Raw genomic sequence first — 17,593 nt, 5'->3', positions numbered from 1 at the left:
ATCACATTTTATTACTGCTGTTAATGTATTTTGGGTTTGAAGCACTGTTATCGGAAGCTGCCAAGACAATTGTGCTTCTGGAGAAGGACCCGATAAACCAATCAGAAGTGGACCTGGGTCAACCTAAGAGCCAATCATGTTAGACGGCCAAAAATAAATGGGTCCTTGATTATTTTTAACACTACCTTTAAACATTGGAGGGATTCCTTTAAGTTACATAAATATCAATAATCTAGCCCTCTGTCTTTACAAGGAGGCTGTTTTAACATTTAACCATTCCTGTTTCAGATTAAGATTTAACACGAAGACAGACAAACAGTTGAATGTGGGTTATTTTGAATCTTAAACGCAACATCTTTTGAGTCTTTCCATCTGATAGGAACTTTAGTGAAAGTGATGTTTTAATAACTGGCTCACTAAAAGTGCAAATTGGTTTGTTTTGACTGAATCGCAAGTCTGGCAAAGCCATTCAAAGTGATCTGGGAAACTTGTAGGTAAAAAGGTAAAATCCAAGCTGTGTGTTTGGATGTGCAAAATCCTACAAATAAATTTACTAATCTGTTTAACAGGCTTAGAGCTGTGCCGCAGACAACGCTGTAGTTCAGCAAAAGTGCCTTAATGGCGTATATAAAAAGGTAAGTTTCAAAACAGCTGCTGATGTTCCTCAAAATGCTTTCCTTTTCATTTGGAGTACAATTTTGATTTTTTTTTTATTCCTTAGACCAGAGGGACTTCCATAACAGTACACTGTGTGCTTTTATTTCCTTCTTCCTTAAGGATCTAAAGATCACAAGCAACCAACACATACAATACAACAGCCTTGTTCCTCATTTTCTTAAGAGTTCTCTTGGTTCTTTAAGACCTAGTTTGCATAATTAAAAAAAAAACAATTAGTTTTTTTTGCCATTATATCATTTGAAAACTTAATATTCTCAGTTAAATACAGAAAAGTAATAACATTGGTCACATATTTACATAGTTTAAAAGCTCTTAACAGATCTATATCGGAGTAGTAGTCAAACCTAATAACCAGCACTAATGAGACAAACATCTGTTTGCAGAGGTAACACATACAGGAGAAAAGCTTATATAAAAAAAAGTTTATAAAAGTATATGTAATATAAATACACACACACACAAAGAATCTGACATGTACAGTACCATTTTACAAGTTTGTTTTGTAACAATTAACTAGCTGAGGAGACCTTTTCTACTTTTGTAGTGGTTAAGTGTCAGTGTTTCAATAGTGCAAAGAAGACGGGGGGAAAATGAGATGAGCAGTGCTTAGTCTTGCCTTAATTGTAAGTAACCAGTTGATTGTCAAGTCTTCCGATATTCAGCAGTTCACTGACTGGCCACTGTTTTACACAGCAAGTTTCAAATCTGATCGATGAACGGCGCAGTGGTGTAGAGTGGCCCTTCAGCGCCGGGCAGAGAAAACACCGAGCTGATGAGGTCAAAGAGGCTGTTGTGTGAAATCTGCAGGCTGACGTTGGCGCTGTGGAGAGATGAAGCCCCCTCCATCTGGGCCATGTCGTGAAAGTATCGGCAAATCAGAGGCACGACCTGCAGGAGTAAAAACCGTGTTAAAAAAACCCCAAAAACTTCACTGACTGGACCAGGCAAGCAACAGGAATAAATAATTACGTCTTACTTTCACAACGATGAGCTTCTTTTCCAGCGCTTTCCCATCTGGGAACTTCTCCCCAAAGCACATGTTGATGGTGTATTCAGGAGAGCGGCCATTGTTGTCCTTGAACTGTTTAAGCTCTAAAAAAAAAAAGGGGAACAGGGTGAAGGGTTTATTATTATTCCAGTTTAAAATCAACGATGCTCTAATAAAAAAATCTAGCAGAAATTAGAAGTGTTAGACACTTTAAAAAAAAAGGAAATGGAAACTTCCAACCTACCGTTAACATATTTGTCAAAACTGAGGAGCTGCACCATGGTGTTTTTGGGCAGCTTTTGGGGATTCGGATGAGCTACGCTGGGGTCGCTGGTGCTGGCGAACACGTGGCATGTGTCCTGCCTCCGGGCGTAGATACCGGTCTCCTGTACCTCCAGGAGCAGGCCGCGCTGTATGCTGTTCAGGATGCGGTTGGTGTAATCAATCTGGGACACAGAGGGATGTGATCAGAACCAGTGCATCACGTTTGCTACCATTTCCGTTCTAGCCTTCCCTCATGAACGTTGGAGGAAAACAAATTTGACTTTTTGAATAATACCTTCTAAATTAAATCGCATTCAAATAAAGGGGTCAGTTCATTTAGCCATTTTCTATATCTGCCTAGTCTCATGTACTGTATTCTGGTTCTGGTCCCCGTTTGGGACCAGTTGGATGCTGCTTGTCACGTCACCCTAGATTTTCCAAAGCAAACCGGAGCTTCCTGAGACGAGACATGTAAGGAAATGTGAGTTTATGACTAACAACTACTGGCAGGAAGTCGCTCACACCTATTTAGGTTTAATCATGGGTCATAAATGCTGCTTTTCATGAGTCAGCCCGAACGTGTCAGAACCAAAACAAGCGGAAACTGATTTTGATAAAAGTCCTTTACAAAACTACGTCAAAAACTCATACACAATGGCTTAGGAACATGGGTACAAACTCGTTTGCTTGTGGATATGGAAGCAGGGTAAATGGACCCAGAGCCAATCAGATGTCCCGTGGGTGGGAAGGTGTACCTGTTTGCGGTCCAGCAGGCCCTCGGTGGAAGGAAAGCAGAGATGAAAGGAGTTGAAGTCGGGCTCCTCGCTTTGGTAGTGGAGCTGGAGACGGTTGGTGTTCAGCGTCGTTTTCAGCATCTCCTTCTTCCTGTAGTGGATGGAGATCTCCAGGTGATACAGACTGGGCTGCTGAGGTGGACAGAGCATCGGCGCAGGAATTACTGCTTGGGGAAAAGAAACAAAAAAGAAAAGATTAAATGAATGATGTTCACATTGCAAAAAGCAGACATTTTTATTCTCGTTTATGACACATACCTTGATTGTAGACCAGCTGATCACCCGGTAAATATTGCTGGAGGTTCTCGGTTGCAGTAGGACCGCTACTGAAGACAGGATTTTCATGCTGGACGTCATTCTCCGCCCACAACTGCTCCTCTGATTAGCATGAAATGGTAACTCGTTTGCTTAATCTTCATCATAAACAACTTGACATGACAAATGCAACATTGTCTTTTGCACAGAAGTGTTACCTGCTGGTTGGCTGCCGATACCCAAAGCCATGAAATCCTGATGTAGATTGTGCTGGATGGGAAAAGACAAAAAACGCCATGTGGTTATTTATGAGACGGTAAATATTTAATTTAACAGAAGTCAAAGTGTGCTTAAGGTAATCCTGCACCTCATTTCCTGTTGCCAAATTCTCAATGGTTGGGCTGAAGATATCTGGAGTCATGTCAGAATCCTCCTGGGAGTCCAGCCCTGGCAAACCTTCATAGCTGCCTGCAGGTAAAAGGAAAAAAGGTCATCCAACTGAGTTTTATTCCTCTTGCACAAAAGTTCTCCCCCTCTGGGAGCCCAGGTTAAAAAAGAGCCACTCCCCGACTTACAGTCGGTGTTGATGATCTCGTAGATCTTGTGAGGGTCGTCCTGATTCCTGGAATTATCTTTGATCATCCTGAAGCGCAGGGAGAGGTTGTTGAGAGCGCAGCGGAAGTTGGTTTTCCACCTGGCCTTGTCATTGGGGAACTCGTTGATTTTGCCACTCGCCACTGCCCAGGCCTGTGAACCACAGACATGGAAAAAAAATAAAAAATAAATCAGCCAATAGGGGCAGACATTAATTAATATATATATATATATATATATATATATATATATATATATATATATATATATATATATATATATATATATATATATATATATATAAGCTGCTTTAATTAAAACCTCTAAGAAAGGTGAAATCCAGCCACTTTAATTGGACAAATTATATATATATATATATATATATATATATATATATATATATATATATATATTATATATATATATATATATATATATATATATATATATATATATATATATATACACACACACACACAATGATTGTAACGTGCTACGATGGAATGTGTTTTAAAAGATAGACAATCCCAAGTCGTACATAAGCCATCGGGAATGCATACCCGGAATATTTTGTTGTCCTCATCGTTGCAGTCTTTCCTGGAGTTGTGCTTCCACGGCACTCGGAACTTGTTCTGGTCCACGTAGCAGAGTCCCGTGTACTGGCCCGTCTCCACTTGCTCGATGAGCCAGCTGGCGAACTGAGGTTTCGGTGGGCTGAGAGGAAACACGACAGACGCGCATTGTTGTCGTTGGATGAGACTCATCAGAGAAGCAACACAAGACGCAGTGCAGTGCGTAACCGGTACACTTATTTAACTAGACTCCCTGCATTGAAAAGTAATGCTGAACGACTCCGCATAAACACATCAGCTGGTTCACAACAGCCTGCAAGCAATCCGGTTCAAAGAAAGGCAAATAAATAAATAAATAGCACATGTGTTTCATCATACCTTTGCATGGTGCCGCAGAGAGATTAATATAGCAACTTGACTAGTTTGTCAAAGTGTCCGGTGTTTTTAAACACCCACACCTGTGACGTCATGTGGGTTTACCGGCCCCTCCCGTGGGGGAGGACTTCACTCCCCTGTGAAGGCTAAATCCCAACAATGCGCTTGATTCGTCCGCAAAACACGTCCTCGCTCCGAGTCGCTGCGATGTGAAAAGTGCGGCCGCTCGGCTGAGGTGAACAAATCGAACGCACCTTATAGCGCAGACCGGATGCGGAGCAGCCTCGCTCCCGGTTTGAGGGGAAACTGAAAGTCTTTCTTGCGGGATTGGCGTTTGGTGAAGCTTTCATCATCGTGGGCCGTTGCATCACCACACATCCCACTGTGTTCAAACCGGCGTGCCTTTTTAGCTGGAATTTCCTTTATCTTGGATGACGCTGAGATTTGAAGGGTTTTAAACTCTGAACTGACAAGATTATGACTCTCAGATTTATAGTATTTGTTTAGATTTTAAATAGCTATACCTTAATGGCGTAGCAAGAACTTTTCAATGGGTACTATAATATCAGATTACATCTCAGTTAAAAAAAAAAAGTATAGGATTCAGATGAAAGTTACATGAAGAAGACCAGGTGTACCTTTAGACCTTCACTAAAATAGTATGCCAAGAAACCACCCAGTTCCACAGAACCTTAAAAACTACAGCGTCCATGTGCCCTGTGACACTTTTAGCGTCTGGGTTGTGTGCAGGTGTGCGCTTGTGTCATGAGACTGAATCAGAGAGAGGGAGTTATTTTTGGTGTAAAAAAAAAAAGAAAAAGATTTTGTGCCTCGATCCAAGCTGGGCATCACTTCCTCCTTCTAGAATCATTATTTCAGCAACTTCTTATTTACTCTTTGTTCCACAACTCAAGCACAACAAGGGAGTCAAGGGTCAAATGTCAGGTCCCGAAACGTCACCACAGGGACTCCACTTCACCTTGTTTGTTTTGCATCGGAGAGGAAATGGCTTCCATTATGTCCCGTTGTGTTCTGACCGCGGGCTGCGTTAGTGGAGACAGTCTATGGCCCCGCTGTGTAAGGAACAGAGCTCTCATACATAGGACCTAAAAAGCGTGTTAGGAATAAGGAAGCGGTACGAACCTTAAAGGAACACTTCCCTTTTCCTGGCCACTGGAGGCAACATGCACACCGTTTAAATAAAAGCCCCTCCAGGAGATGAAAAGCCCCCCCAGTGGACCTGTGGAACGTGGTTATGAAATCAGAAAGGCTAACTCCTACTCTACTAATTTATAATACACACACACAATATGACTAATGTGTAATGCAAAATTATTCATTACCTCTTGAAGCTTTCCACATTTTCTCACATTATGACCAAAAACATGAATGTATTTTATTTGAATATTAACTGACGTAACTGTGCCAATAGGGAAAATGCTGTATGGTATTATTTTTTGGAAAGATAGCTCAGGCTCCGCCAGACTGGATGGAGTGAACTGTGAACATTAATCTTGAAGTCTTCCCACATATTCTCAAACTGGATTTTGTGGGAGAATTATTTAACTATAAACCTTTAACAAATAAAAGAAAGAAAGACTCGAGAAAATGGCGTTCCTTTTGTCTTGACAACGAGAATTCGTCTTCTGGGGTTGACTGGCTCATGCTAACGTGTGAATTTGCTTACATGTAAACCACATCTGCCTCTGTCCAGTCTCAAGTCTTTTGCAGCCTCTGGGAAGTTTTCATTCGGGGCCACTTTATCTCTAGCTCCAGTTATTGACCAGGTTACCTTCCCCAAAGTATGATGCTGCCACCATTATGTTTCACTGTGGCAGAGAGTCCATTCAATTCATCCATTTTCTAACACGTCTAGCCCTTGTGGTGTTGTGACTGGTGCCTATCTCCAGCTGTCAATGGGTGAGAGGCAGGGTACACCCTGGACAGGTCACCAGTCAATCACAGGGCAACACAGAGACAAACAGGAAACACTTACACTCAGGGGAATTTAGCCAGTCATGTTTTTAGACTGTGGAATACCTGGTGAGAACCTACGGACACACAGGGAGAACACACAAACTCCATGCAGAAAGACCCAGGGTAAGGGTAGGATTTGAACCCTGGACCTCCTTGCTGCATGGCAGCAGCTCTATTCACTGCGCCACTGTGCAGCCTCAGTTTGGGTCAATTCAATTTTATTTATACCAATTCACAATTCAATTCAATCAAATCATGAAGACAGATTGGTTAAAAAAAAGTTTCTAAGGAAACCCAGCACATTGCATCAAGTCACTGACTTGCATAATTCCCTCCTCCTGAAAGAGCGCGTAGCCACCGTGGACATTCGTCTGCATTGTGATGTTGACTTTGCAGCAATCCTTCATACCAAGCATGCATGTAGCGGCAGTGATGCCACGCATAATTTCCCTGCTGTATCCCTTGGTCTTTTTGATGCAATCTTCTCTACCAAACCTCTGGGGGCCTTGCAGAACAGTTGTACTTGCGCTCTCTTTGCTCAATTTAGCAAGACTGGGTTTGCTCAGGTAACCAGAATAGAACAGGTTAAACATTAACTTTTCAGATGTACATTTGAGATTTCCATTTGTGGAAACGTTCAAAAGCATCAGTCCATCTCCATCCACTTGACAATCCATTGAGGTTTGTGTTTATAATATAATGGAACGAAATATGAACGGGTTCAAGGGTTTTACAAGAGTCTGCAGGGAACTGTAGCATTGTCAGAAATGTCACTAAACCCAAACCAAGTCATTTAATAATTTCCATCGGAGATACACCTGGCTGAAAGATTAGGTTTTTAGCTTGAGTCTCTTTTCTGTAAAGTGTCACTCACTGAGCTATTGCTGCCAAAGACTTGGTCCTATCTCTTTGTCAGTAGAAAGTACCCCTGACTCAGTATTTCTGTTTCTTTGGCTGTGTCTCTTTTCTAGATACAGCCACTTGTGGAGCTGTTACTGCAGTTATTTTTGTAAGGCAAGGCAAGTTTATCTACAAAGCACTTTTCAGTAACAAGACGATTCAAAGTGCTGTACATAAATAAAACAACAAAAAACCGAGAAAAAAAAGTCATTACAGAGACAGAGCGAAAACATCACAGAGGTACTATTATTGTATTATTGTACTACTTTTTATTTTTTCCCATAGGACATTTTCATAGATCGGCCTCTAAGGGTTTGTCCTTTTTTCTTGTTTACATTTAGCCTTGTTTCTTTCCTGAATGAAGCCAGAGGGCAAAAGTTATCTGTGCGCTCTTTGTTTTTTGTTTTTTTTTGTTTTTTCACATGGAAAGTATTTCTGCTGCTTAAGAGTTTAACTATGTAATTTTTTGAACGGTTAATTGTGGTTCTATTAACCTTTTTAGTTTATTTTTTTGTTCAGATGTGATTTTGACTGCCTTAAAGTAAATTTACACAGAATTTGATTTTTTTTATAACCGGATATTAATTGAACCTGTTTGTCTTTTAAAGTATCCACAGACAACATTTGCTTTAAATTAGTCTCATATCACAACACTGAACTTTTTAACAACATACTGATTTAAGCTTGCATACTTGGTGCCAAAACCAAGACCGGGAATTCATTTGTACAAGACAAACTTTCATCGTGGCGCAGCTGCAGGCAGATGAAAGTCTTTCATTGTTTTTAGGGGATTTTTGAAGGGAATTCTCAAAACGGCCTTGTCTCTTATCTATTCCCCTCTTCTAATATGTTCTCTATCTCCATCGCTCTATTAGGAGCAAATTTCCCCACACAGCCACACAACCCCAGTCAGCCAATCTCAGTCGCGCACGTACTGTAAGTCTCATGCGGAATACCGTGCGTGGGCACATTGTTTAGGAATTGTAAGATGAGGGTAAGACAACAGACGCCACAGTGCCTCGAAAAACCTGCTTTGAAAAGACACACCTTCACCTTTATGTAACAGCCTGGCAGGTTTCAGCATAAAGAATGTATTTCTGTACACAAATGAAACTGAGGTCTAAATACTGTGATGATGAATTTGTCACATGGTGTCATGTTACATATCAAGTTCAGACAGATCAACTGTTTCTTAGGGACACCAGCTGTACTTCTTCTCTCTGTAGAGATTTGCTAGATTACACATGACTTAGTTAGTCGACAGTATTCCAGCTTCTCCTGCCAAACTGAAATGTTGAATGGTCACGTAGAAGCTAAATAAACTGTGAATTATAATAGTTCACTTGCAGCAGAATTTGGCTTCAAGACCACAGGTTCGAAAAGCAAACATTCAAATGGCGGCGAGAAAAATGCACCGAAAAATTCACACCGTTCTAAAAGTCTTGAAAGCTTTTTGTTTTTTAAAGCTTTTCATGAGTTACTGTTTAAAAATGAACTTGCAATAGAGCAACGTTATTTAGCGTCACTAAGCTTCCTGGTGACCAGGATAAAGAGAACTGCTGAGTAACCCGATGAGATAGAGATGTTCTCCAAGCGCCCCCTGCTGGTGACAATAACTTTAAGAGGGAAAACCCCTACAACACCTGGCAATAAACACAGAATTATGGTTTCAAAAGCGTTGGGGGGGGGGGGGGGGGGGGGGTACATCAAGGGTTTGACACAAAATAATAATTGCTAAATATTAAGGCTTCCACCCACCCAGGCAATACGCTGTTTGCCCCTCTCCCATCAGGTAAACGCTTCAGAAGCCTCAAAGCCAAACCAATTAAACTTAGAAACAGCTTCTTCCCAAGAGCTGTGAGGGCAATCGCCCCCCCCCCCATTGTTACCAGCCCGTCATACGTTACAATCACCTTAATGCTACTGCCTACCTGCACATTATCATCTCAGAATATCTAAATGCACATTCCTGTAAATGACGCCTCAGATCATCATCATCGCACGATAAGCACTTTACTACCTTATTACCTGTTATCTGCGACTGATGAAGGACAACTAGGTCATACAACTTTTTAATCGTCCTGTCTTTTTTTTTTATTTCCCTTGAACACTTCAAACAAACACTGTAACCCTTGTTCCTCGCCTGTTTGTTTGTCTGTTTGCCTTCATTATGTGTACTCTGAACAGGAGGGGCCAAAGAGAAATTACGCCACGGTAACATGCGGCGACAATGAAGACTCTTTCAATCTTTCAATCTTTAAAGAAGCGTAATATGGTGTTATCTAAATCAGCCTTATGATAAAACTCACAAATTAAATCTAAACTCCGTGGACACTGAAGAACAATAAAAAAGCCCACATTGCTTTCTAAGTAAAATAGAATTTGTTAAATACTGTGATGCCTCAACCCTTACTATAAGGAAACTCTACAATGCTACACTTCATTAAACAAATAAGTCAATTTTCTGTAGATTTGGATTCAAACCACTTATCACATTTTGGGTCTTCTTTTTCTTAAGAAAAAAAAAAATAGTCAGGCCACTTTAGCATCTGTTTACTAAAGTGATAGATTGTTCCAGTGTTCCCCAGTCCTCATCCCCAGTGTGTTATTGTATTATTGGCAGAATATTAGATGAAAGGCATCCAGTTTTCAAATTCAGCTGGGCTTTTCTCAGTCGCTTCGGTGCATTTCTCACAGCAGTATTAAAGTTTGCACCACTGCTAAGGCGTTTCTCAAAACAATTAGTGTAATAGTCTACATGGTAGATAGCCTGCAAAAGTGAGGCAATTTCTCAAAATGGAAAGTCAATTGCACAAAAGCAAGTCAGTAGCTCTAAATGGGTAGTCCATGCTTCAAAAGCAAGTCTGTTAATCAAAATGGATAACTTCTTCTTCAAAAGCAAGTATCCATGTGTCAATGAAAGCGTCAGTGTCATCAAAATGACAGGTTATGACACCAGCATCTTTGAACTATCAAGTCAAATGGTTTGAACATGTTTTCATTGTGACAGATTACTCTGGAAGTGTTTCTCAATAGCATGTAAAGTCAAGACAGCATTATTTACCATGCATGGCATTTTGAAAACTAGAATTAAATAAGATCAAGACACTGAATATGCACTTTACTTTATACTGTATATTTGCAAGTGTTCACAGCATTGTGCATCTGGGGAAAGAAAAAAAATAACATTTACAACAAACATAAACTCCCTTTGGCTGAGTAAACCTTGCTGCAGTATTTTGAACCTGAAAATACTGTAAAACAGACTCTCCCATCTGCCTGGCCACACATTTTCATCTACATCACAGCAAATATCAGCTGTGTCAATGCACTGAGGAAAGTATCTTCTTGAGTGCTGAATCCACCCTTGGCAGGACTTTGCTGTGATGTCATCACAAGCTGCATCCATGGCTGCTAGCAGGGCCGTTCAGGGATGTGGACGCCAGTCATAAACCTTCAAACTCCAGGACTAGAAAAACTCGTCAATTGGATTTAGGAATGGAGAGTAGGGAGGGAGATCCTCCACAAGCACCTTATCGTGTACTGTCTGACCACAGCAGAGTGGTGGAAGCTTACATTATCCCAAACTACTACATAGTTTGTCAGATTGTCACCAGGCTCATCCGTTTCATTCTCAGGGATTATGTCCCTACAAAAAAAGACCAAAAAAAGTCAACAGGCGTTGTGTGTTGTACGGACCAAGATGGACAATATGGGTGTGGATGCCGTTTTCTGAAATAGCTGCACTGTTGTAATATTCCCTCCTTGTTGGCCCGGGACATCAGTGCTGGCTCTCTCTCCAATGCAGTTTCTTCCACACCATCTACCTTTTTCCAGACTGAATCCCGCTTCATCAACATATAACAATGTGTGCAGAGGTTTCCTGGCCCAAACGTCAGTGTAATAGAGCAATTGGCACAACAAATTGCACAGTATGCACTATTAATATAATTACAGTAGCATGCGTGACACTGTAATGCAAGTGCAGTACACAGCAATACATAAAGGTTTTACAGTAAAGCACTAAACAGAGTAAAGCATGCCTACAGGTTTTACCTGTAGATACTGGTGACGGAGCGCCTTCACTCAGTCACTGTTCCGTTTAAATAGTACATTATACAATTGTTTCATGTACATTTCACTCCATCTGGGGACTCTGTCTATTGTAGAAATTGATATTGATTGAAAGATGTTGTCATTTTCCAGACCAGCTCATTGTGTTTCTCGCAGTCTCACAGCATTGTTTGCAACCACCATTGCACAAATGCTTTCCTTCTGCTGTGGAGTCAAAAGGTCAGTGGCTACAGTTATAGTAAATTGTAAGTCTACGTGTAAAAGGTTACAAGGTCATGTCCCAATGCAAGCTTCTTGTATGACTATAGTAGTGCAGAGCAAATTAGTTTGTGCTGAATAACCCTAAATTACAGCATGCTCATCTGTTCTCCTGGTGAAGTGTCTGAATAATCGAACTGAGCGGGGTTCTCCTAACATTTGGCTGCACACTTCGACCTGCTGCAGCCATTGTGAGGCCATGATTTACCACATGAGCCACGTGTGTTGCCCTGATTTCATCAGGAATCTGTCTATGTGGCTGGCATATTCTCTTCTTCCCCGGTATATCCCCTTACTCCACGCATCCTCATCCCTCTTCAACGAGGCTCACCTTCCATGTATTGCAGTTTTGTAGATACAGTATGCACCTCATGCCGAGCCCGTCTCCTGGTTCACACATACTTGTAAATTGGAGGTTCATGGGATTCTACTGGGAGTGACCGTGAAGAAGAGGCTTGTCACTGGTTCCAACTACGTAATAGTTCACATAACTATTTTCACGAGTGCAAAATAAGGTTCACCTGAGAAAAGTTATTTATGGACATTTTGATGGAAACACAATAAAAATATTTTTTAAACGGATGTACAAAATGTTTGCCTTTTTTTTTTGCAACACAATTTTGTGTGCAATGACACAAGCAATGAAATGAAGATTATTAGTTGCATGAGCAATGACTATTCCGCCTGTAAGAGTATGATTCCTTTTGAAAGACACGATAAAAGCAAGTAATAGCGATCAAAAGCAAGTCAAAAGTGACAATTTTGCAGATATTTGTATTTACTCAATTGCTTCGTGTCCAATAGCATATGCCATTGGATGAAATGAACATGAAACTGCACAAAGGTGCACCCAAAGGAATAAATGTTGTGGAGGTTGCATTAACTGATGTGCAAAGTCTAATTCTGTCGTGATAAATATATATACACATACATAGATAGACAGACAGACAGACAGACAGATAGATAGATAGATAGATAGATAGATAGATAGATAGATAGATAGATAGATAGATAGATAGATAGATAGATAGATAGATAGATAGATAGATAGATAGATAGATAGATAGATAGATAGATAGATAGATAGATAGATAGATAGAAAGATTACAGGGAGTACCCTGGTGGCAGTAGAGTTGTAAAGTGCTTTGGTCCAGGTTTCTTTCACTTCCAGCCTTTGATGTTGGTTTGCAAGGCGTAGTTTTTCTTTCAATCCACCAGAGGGAGCAGTGGCCCCATTGTTTCTATTCTGACTTCTTACAGCGCGTTTTGCTCCAGACTTTTAAACATAAACAGGCTTCATAGATGTTTCACAGCAAACATACACAGTAAAATAAAAAGGTATGTAAGGGATATAACTTAAAGTTTAGGGGTGGACAGGGGTCTGATGAAGGAACGTGTAAGGTCTGTGACGCTGCTCGACTGTCCAGTCAGATGTGGTGCTGAAATTCGACGTCCGCTACTCCGGACTTCAGGACTGGGGTTTGTTTTTAGTCCCGAGTGTGTAACATGGTCCGTGGGCAAAACGTTTAGCAACGTTTTAGATCTCAGTTGGATCTCGATTTGAGCCGAAAGGTTCCAACTTCATCCGATCCACATACAGTGAAACTGATTTTTTTTTTTTTTTTTACTTCACACGAGCTGCATGCCCATGCGAGCTTCATCCCTGTTCATTATTTTGCGCTTTGGGACACGCTTGCAATTTATTTTTCTGTGAGTTTGTCGCCCGGATACGGCGGCGAGTGTCCGTGGTATTTGCGATTGTAAATAGCTTCAGGAGAATGATGTCCGAGGCTGGGGGGTGGGGGGGCTGGAGATGGGGGGGCACTGATAATTTGAAGACGTGCCAGAGTTACAATGTTGGATTCAAAAGGCGATTCAAAGAACCAAACTATGCACTTTTTCCCTTTATTCTCCGCTCTTTACCTTCTTTCTGTCTGTATTTTTTTCTCTCCCTTTCTTTCTTTTCGCACGGTCGCAGGCCGTTTGAATCGACCAATGGGCCTTCAAGTTGGAGACATTGGAATGTAAATGAGCCCAGCGCGTGCTCCCGGCGCAGTGAAAGCTCGGGATTGTTTATTGAGCTCCCTGAGCCACGCGCCTGGCCCGGGGGGGAGTCGGGCGTGCAGGAGAATCACACAGCGGGGGCGGGGCCTCGCCACGAAAAGCGTGCGTCTCCCCAAAAAGAGGGGTGTGGGTGGGGTGCGTGCTGGGGCGCGTGTTGAAAAAGAGGAGTGCTGCCAAAGTTTGGGTCAGATCGGCTCGTGGAGTGTAAGCAGTCAAGAGAGAGTTGGACGACAGTTAGCCACACGGTCCCCACGCGAAGGACACGAGAGCTGAACACTGCCAGCCCACTCACTCGCTCCCTGCGCTCATCGCGTTAGAAGACCTGTCAGCGAGATGGAAACTGCGACCATCACCACCACGCAGACGGCTTTCACCTTTGGACGGGCCACCATCAGCCTGCACGCCCCGGCCCAGGACCAATCGGCACCCGCGGCGCACCCCAGCGCCAACGCGGCCGGCGCCTTCCAGAGCAAAACCAAGGTGCTGAAGAGACAGCGCTCCAGCTCCCCGGAGCTGCTGCGGTGCAAGCGGCGCCTGAGCTTCAACGGGCTCGGCTACTCCATCCCGCAGCAGCAGCCCGTGGCCGTGGCCCGGCGCAACGAGAGGGAGCGGAACCGGGTCAAGCAGGTCAACATGGGCTTCCAGACGCTGCGTCAGCACGTGCCGAACGGCGCCGCCAACAAGAAGATGAGCAAAGTGGAGACGCTGAGGTCCGCCGTGGAGTACATCAGGGCTCTGCAGCAGCTCCTCGACGAGCACGACGCGGTGTCGGCCGCGTTCCAGTGCGGGCTGCCGTCCCCGACGCTCTCCAACAGCTACTCGGCCGACCCGGAGTCCCCTCACTCCACCTACTCATCGGACGAAGGCGGCTACGAGCCTCTGAGCTCAGAGGAGCAGGAACTGTTGGACTTCACAACCTGGTTTGACAGATACTGATGCTGCTGTCGGCGCGCAATCAAACACTTCGGCGTGAATCGGACTTCTTCCAAGAAGTGCTGACACAGCTGTCTCTAGCCTGCGCGCTGCGCACGCGGGCGGTCTGTCTCCCTTGGAGCTTCTGAGGGAGCAGAGCAGTAGCGAGAACGCGAGAGAGGGGGAGCATCCTGTCGCAGACAAACAGCGCCCCCCCTGATGGAAAGCGAGGAGCTGGACTCACACTGACGCGTGGAAATGTTGACGCTCTGTTTGATTAAGTGCAATTAAGCTGCGACGCGGCGGGATCCCGGAGAGCCGGTGCGGAAATTCCAGCAGGAAACACGGACTGCCTTCCTAACTCGCTGCACTTTCTCCCCATCTGGGGAAGATGACGCGTCAACAGACTTTTGTTCAGTTATGACGTAGTAGCTTACATTTGGTAACACTGTATCGTAGGACGGATTTTTTTTTTTTTAACACGGAGACGTTATTTTTGTACAATGAGCCAAACAGAAATGTTATTACTGCCTTGTTGTCAGGTACGGCATGTGTGACAGCGTACGGCTACCTGTGACAGATTGTAGTGTTTTTCCTTCTTCTTTTTTTTTGATAGAGACATTTATCGATGTATGCACTTGTTCCTCGTAGCCGAAAAATGTAAATATTCGATTTTAACAGATATATTTTGTGTAAAACAAGTTTTTTTATATGAATAAAGTTAAACCTATTTATATTATGTATTTGCACTGTGTTGGTTCTTCGCTTTATCATTGGTGTGTGAGTGTAAGAGAGAGAGAGAGAGAGAGAGAGAGAGAGAGAGAGGGGGGGGGACAAGTGTGCGGGGCAGTAATTGAGCAAACTATAGGGAGCTTCTCCTCTATTCAAAGCCCCATGTGTGACCTTTTCCCGACTTGGTTGTGCACAGGGGGAAAATTGCGCAGCTGGGTGAGCACTCAATAACCATTATTGACGCGCACCTTCCACGGCGCTTTGTCCGCATCCAGGGCGGGGAGATTAATATTACGTTTCATGCATCGCATTGTTTTCTTTTGCATACACCAATAATAGCTCAGAGTGCCTGGGGCGGAGGGAGAGGACGGAGAGGGGACGGTGGGGGTGGGACGGCGGGGTTGCTGCAATTCACTTTCCCTCAAAGGGACACTTTGAAATATAGCTCGGGGAAAGTCAGCGAGACAATGAGGTGGGTCAAAATTCTTATTGCACGAATGAGATCAATCTAAATAAAAAATAAAAAAAACACGGGGTTGTAAGGCGGCTTGTATCCCCGACTGTGTTTTTCATGGCGCACACAGGCCAATCAAGAAGCCCGTCCCCAGCGAAAATGGGCAGCACAACACCCCATTGTGCGCGTCATTGTGCAGGGCTTTTGCGCCTCATTATGCGAATTATGGAAGCTCTTCTGTGGTAAACAAACACCCGATGCCAGATCCAGGGAGGCAGAAAGAGAAATAAAGAGGATTCATTTCACCTGGTCATGAAAGCCTTCTCCCTTCACCCCAAAAGAAGAAAGAAAGAACGATATACAAAGTCACAGTCTTGACTTTGAAAGTAAAAATTAAAATATATTTTGAATTTCTACATCGTCATGTTGATCTCAAAGTCTGAAACTATGATACAGTAATATTTATGACTTGATATTTCGGTATGACAGTCAATAACGACATTGCGTCTATAGTTTTCAGCTGAAAGTATGACTTTGAATGTGAAAATGATAAGCATAACGCTCACGATTATGAATTTTATGGCACCGAATCTCATAAATATGACAGTGAAAGTCAGAAATATGACAATAGGTTTTGAAATTGAAAATTACGACTTGAACTATCACGAGTGTGCAGAAAACCTTTTAAGTCAAACGTGTGACTTTTGATGTTGAAACACGACCGAAATTTCTACGCGGAACTCCAAATAATGAGCTAAATGTTGCTATTGACTTTGTCTCTCATAATTAGGATTACAAAAGTCTAAATTATGCGTTGACGTTCAGAATTGTTTCTTTGAATCTCCTCATTTTGGTTGAGGTTGCATCCCATAACTGTGACTTTTATAGTCAAATTATTACTTTTAAACCAAAACCTTGTGATCTTGCACCCCAATGTCAAATGTATGACTTTAAATTTCACAATTATGAGTTTGAAATATAAAATGATTTAATACATATGGATTTATAGCTCTAAAATATAACTTTTAAAGTCCTGATTCCAACTTTGGATCTTGTATTTCGGACTTTTAAGTTCATGTTGAGCTGTCTGTATTTTTATTTCAAGGGGCTTTCAAAACGGACTCCCTTTGTGGGAGGAGAAAACATTATTCATTCTTTTTCTTTAAATTTAAACGAAAAGCAAAAAAAAAGTCTCGTCTAATCCCTCTTCTTCTCCAGAGCAGACTGAAAGACAAACACAGCAGCCTGCAGGTGTGAGCCACGTGCCTGCGCTCTGTGACGAAACGTCCCGCGCTCTCATTGGCTAACGGCTCGCGCATGCGAGGCCTGTCAGGTGGAGGCGAGCGACAGAATCAAACAAGTGATAAATGACATTAATTACCCTCTGCATTATAACCTTTAACGTCACGGAGACTCAAAAGGACGAATCAATGCGAGCCGCAGCAGAACCCCCGCTGGGTCGCCATTGTCGGCTCAAAAGGCGGCTTCTAACGCGGTTCAGTGTCAGGCAGAGGCCACGGCACCGAGTGAAAGTAAGAGCTTGTCCCGCGTCCCCGTTAGGATGGATATGCTATTCATTTCTTGAAGAGCTGAGAGAGAGAGAGAGAGAGAGAGAGAGAGAGAGAGAGGGTGGGCAAATGATTTATCCCTGTTAGTTTGTGCATGGGTCATTTTCACTTCCACAATATATAAGAGCCGTTTT

The 17,593-nt window shown here is 42.7% G+C and overlaps 2 protein-coding genes across 3 annotated transcripts; one reads left to right on the top strand and one right to left on the bottom strand.

Moving 5' to 3' along the window:
* Positions 1–737: 737 nt before the first annotated feature.
* Positions 738–4,694, bottom strand: irf7 (interferon regulatory factor 7). 2 transcript variants are annotated; one of them, XM_012853266.3, is made up of 10 exons: positions 4,524–4,694; positions 4,134–4,287; positions 3,555–3,726; positions 3,347–3,447; positions 3,198–3,249; positions 2,983–3,102; positions 2,686–2,891; positions 1,911–2,112; positions 1,655–1,770; positions 738–1,566 (listed from the first exon to the last, which is right to left on the bottom strand). In XM_012853266.3, the coding sequence occupies exons 1-10, from the start codon at positions 4,529–4,531 to the stop codon at positions 1,378–1,380; spliced, it is 1,320 nt and encodes a 439-aa protein (XP_012708720.2). In that variant the 5' UTR covers positions 4,532–4,694; the 3' UTR covers positions 738–1,377. The 2 variants fall into 2 exon arrangements, with proteins under 2 accessions (XP_012708720.2, XP_036007325.1); XM_036151432.1 differs by having other exon boundaries at positions 2,686–2,888; positions 4,524–4,690.
* A 9,328-nt stretch (positions 4,695–14,022) lies between these two features.
* Positions 14,023–15,444, top strand: ascl1b (achaete-scute family bHLH transcription factor 1b). Its single transcript, XM_012853222.3, has one exon. It carries the CDS (start codon positions 14,127–14,129, stop codon positions 14,727–14,729), a length of 603 nt encoding a protein of 200 aa, XP_012708676.2. The 5' UTR covers positions 14,023–14,126; the 3' UTR covers positions 14,730–15,444.
* The last annotated feature ends 2,149 nt before the right edge of the window (positions 15,445–17,593 follow it).

Source organism: Fundulus heteroclitus, chromosome 2 (assembly GCF_011125445.2).
Source record: "Fundulus heteroclitus isolate FHET01 chromosome 2, MU-UCD_Fhet_4.1, whole genome shotgun sequence".
NCBI classification, from domain to species: domain Eukaryota; kingdom Metazoa; phylum Chordata; class Actinopteri; order Cyprinodontiformes; family Fundulidae; genus Fundulus; species Fundulus heteroclitus.
The sequence above is the reverse complement of the archived record's forward strand: the minus strand, read 5'-3'. Positions and strand labels throughout refer to the sequence as shown.

What these genes read in the sequence shown, in the direction of transcription:
- irf7 (XM_012853266.3), bottom strand. An exon ending in TCAGCTGGTCTACAATCAAG is followed by an intron (nt 2,892 to 2,982) that starts GTATGTGTCATA and finishes CTTTTCCCCAAG; the next exon opens with CAGTAATTCCTGCGCCGATG. An exon ending in GCCTGCTGGACCGCAAACAG is followed by an intron (nt 2,113 to 2,685) that starts GTACACCTTCCC and finishes TCTGTGTCCCAG; the next exon opens with ATTGATTACACCAACCGCAT.
- ascl1b (XM_012853222.3), top strand. Translation starts at nt 14,127, where the DNA reads ATGGAAACTGCGACCATCACCACCACGCAGACGGCTTTCACCTTTGGA.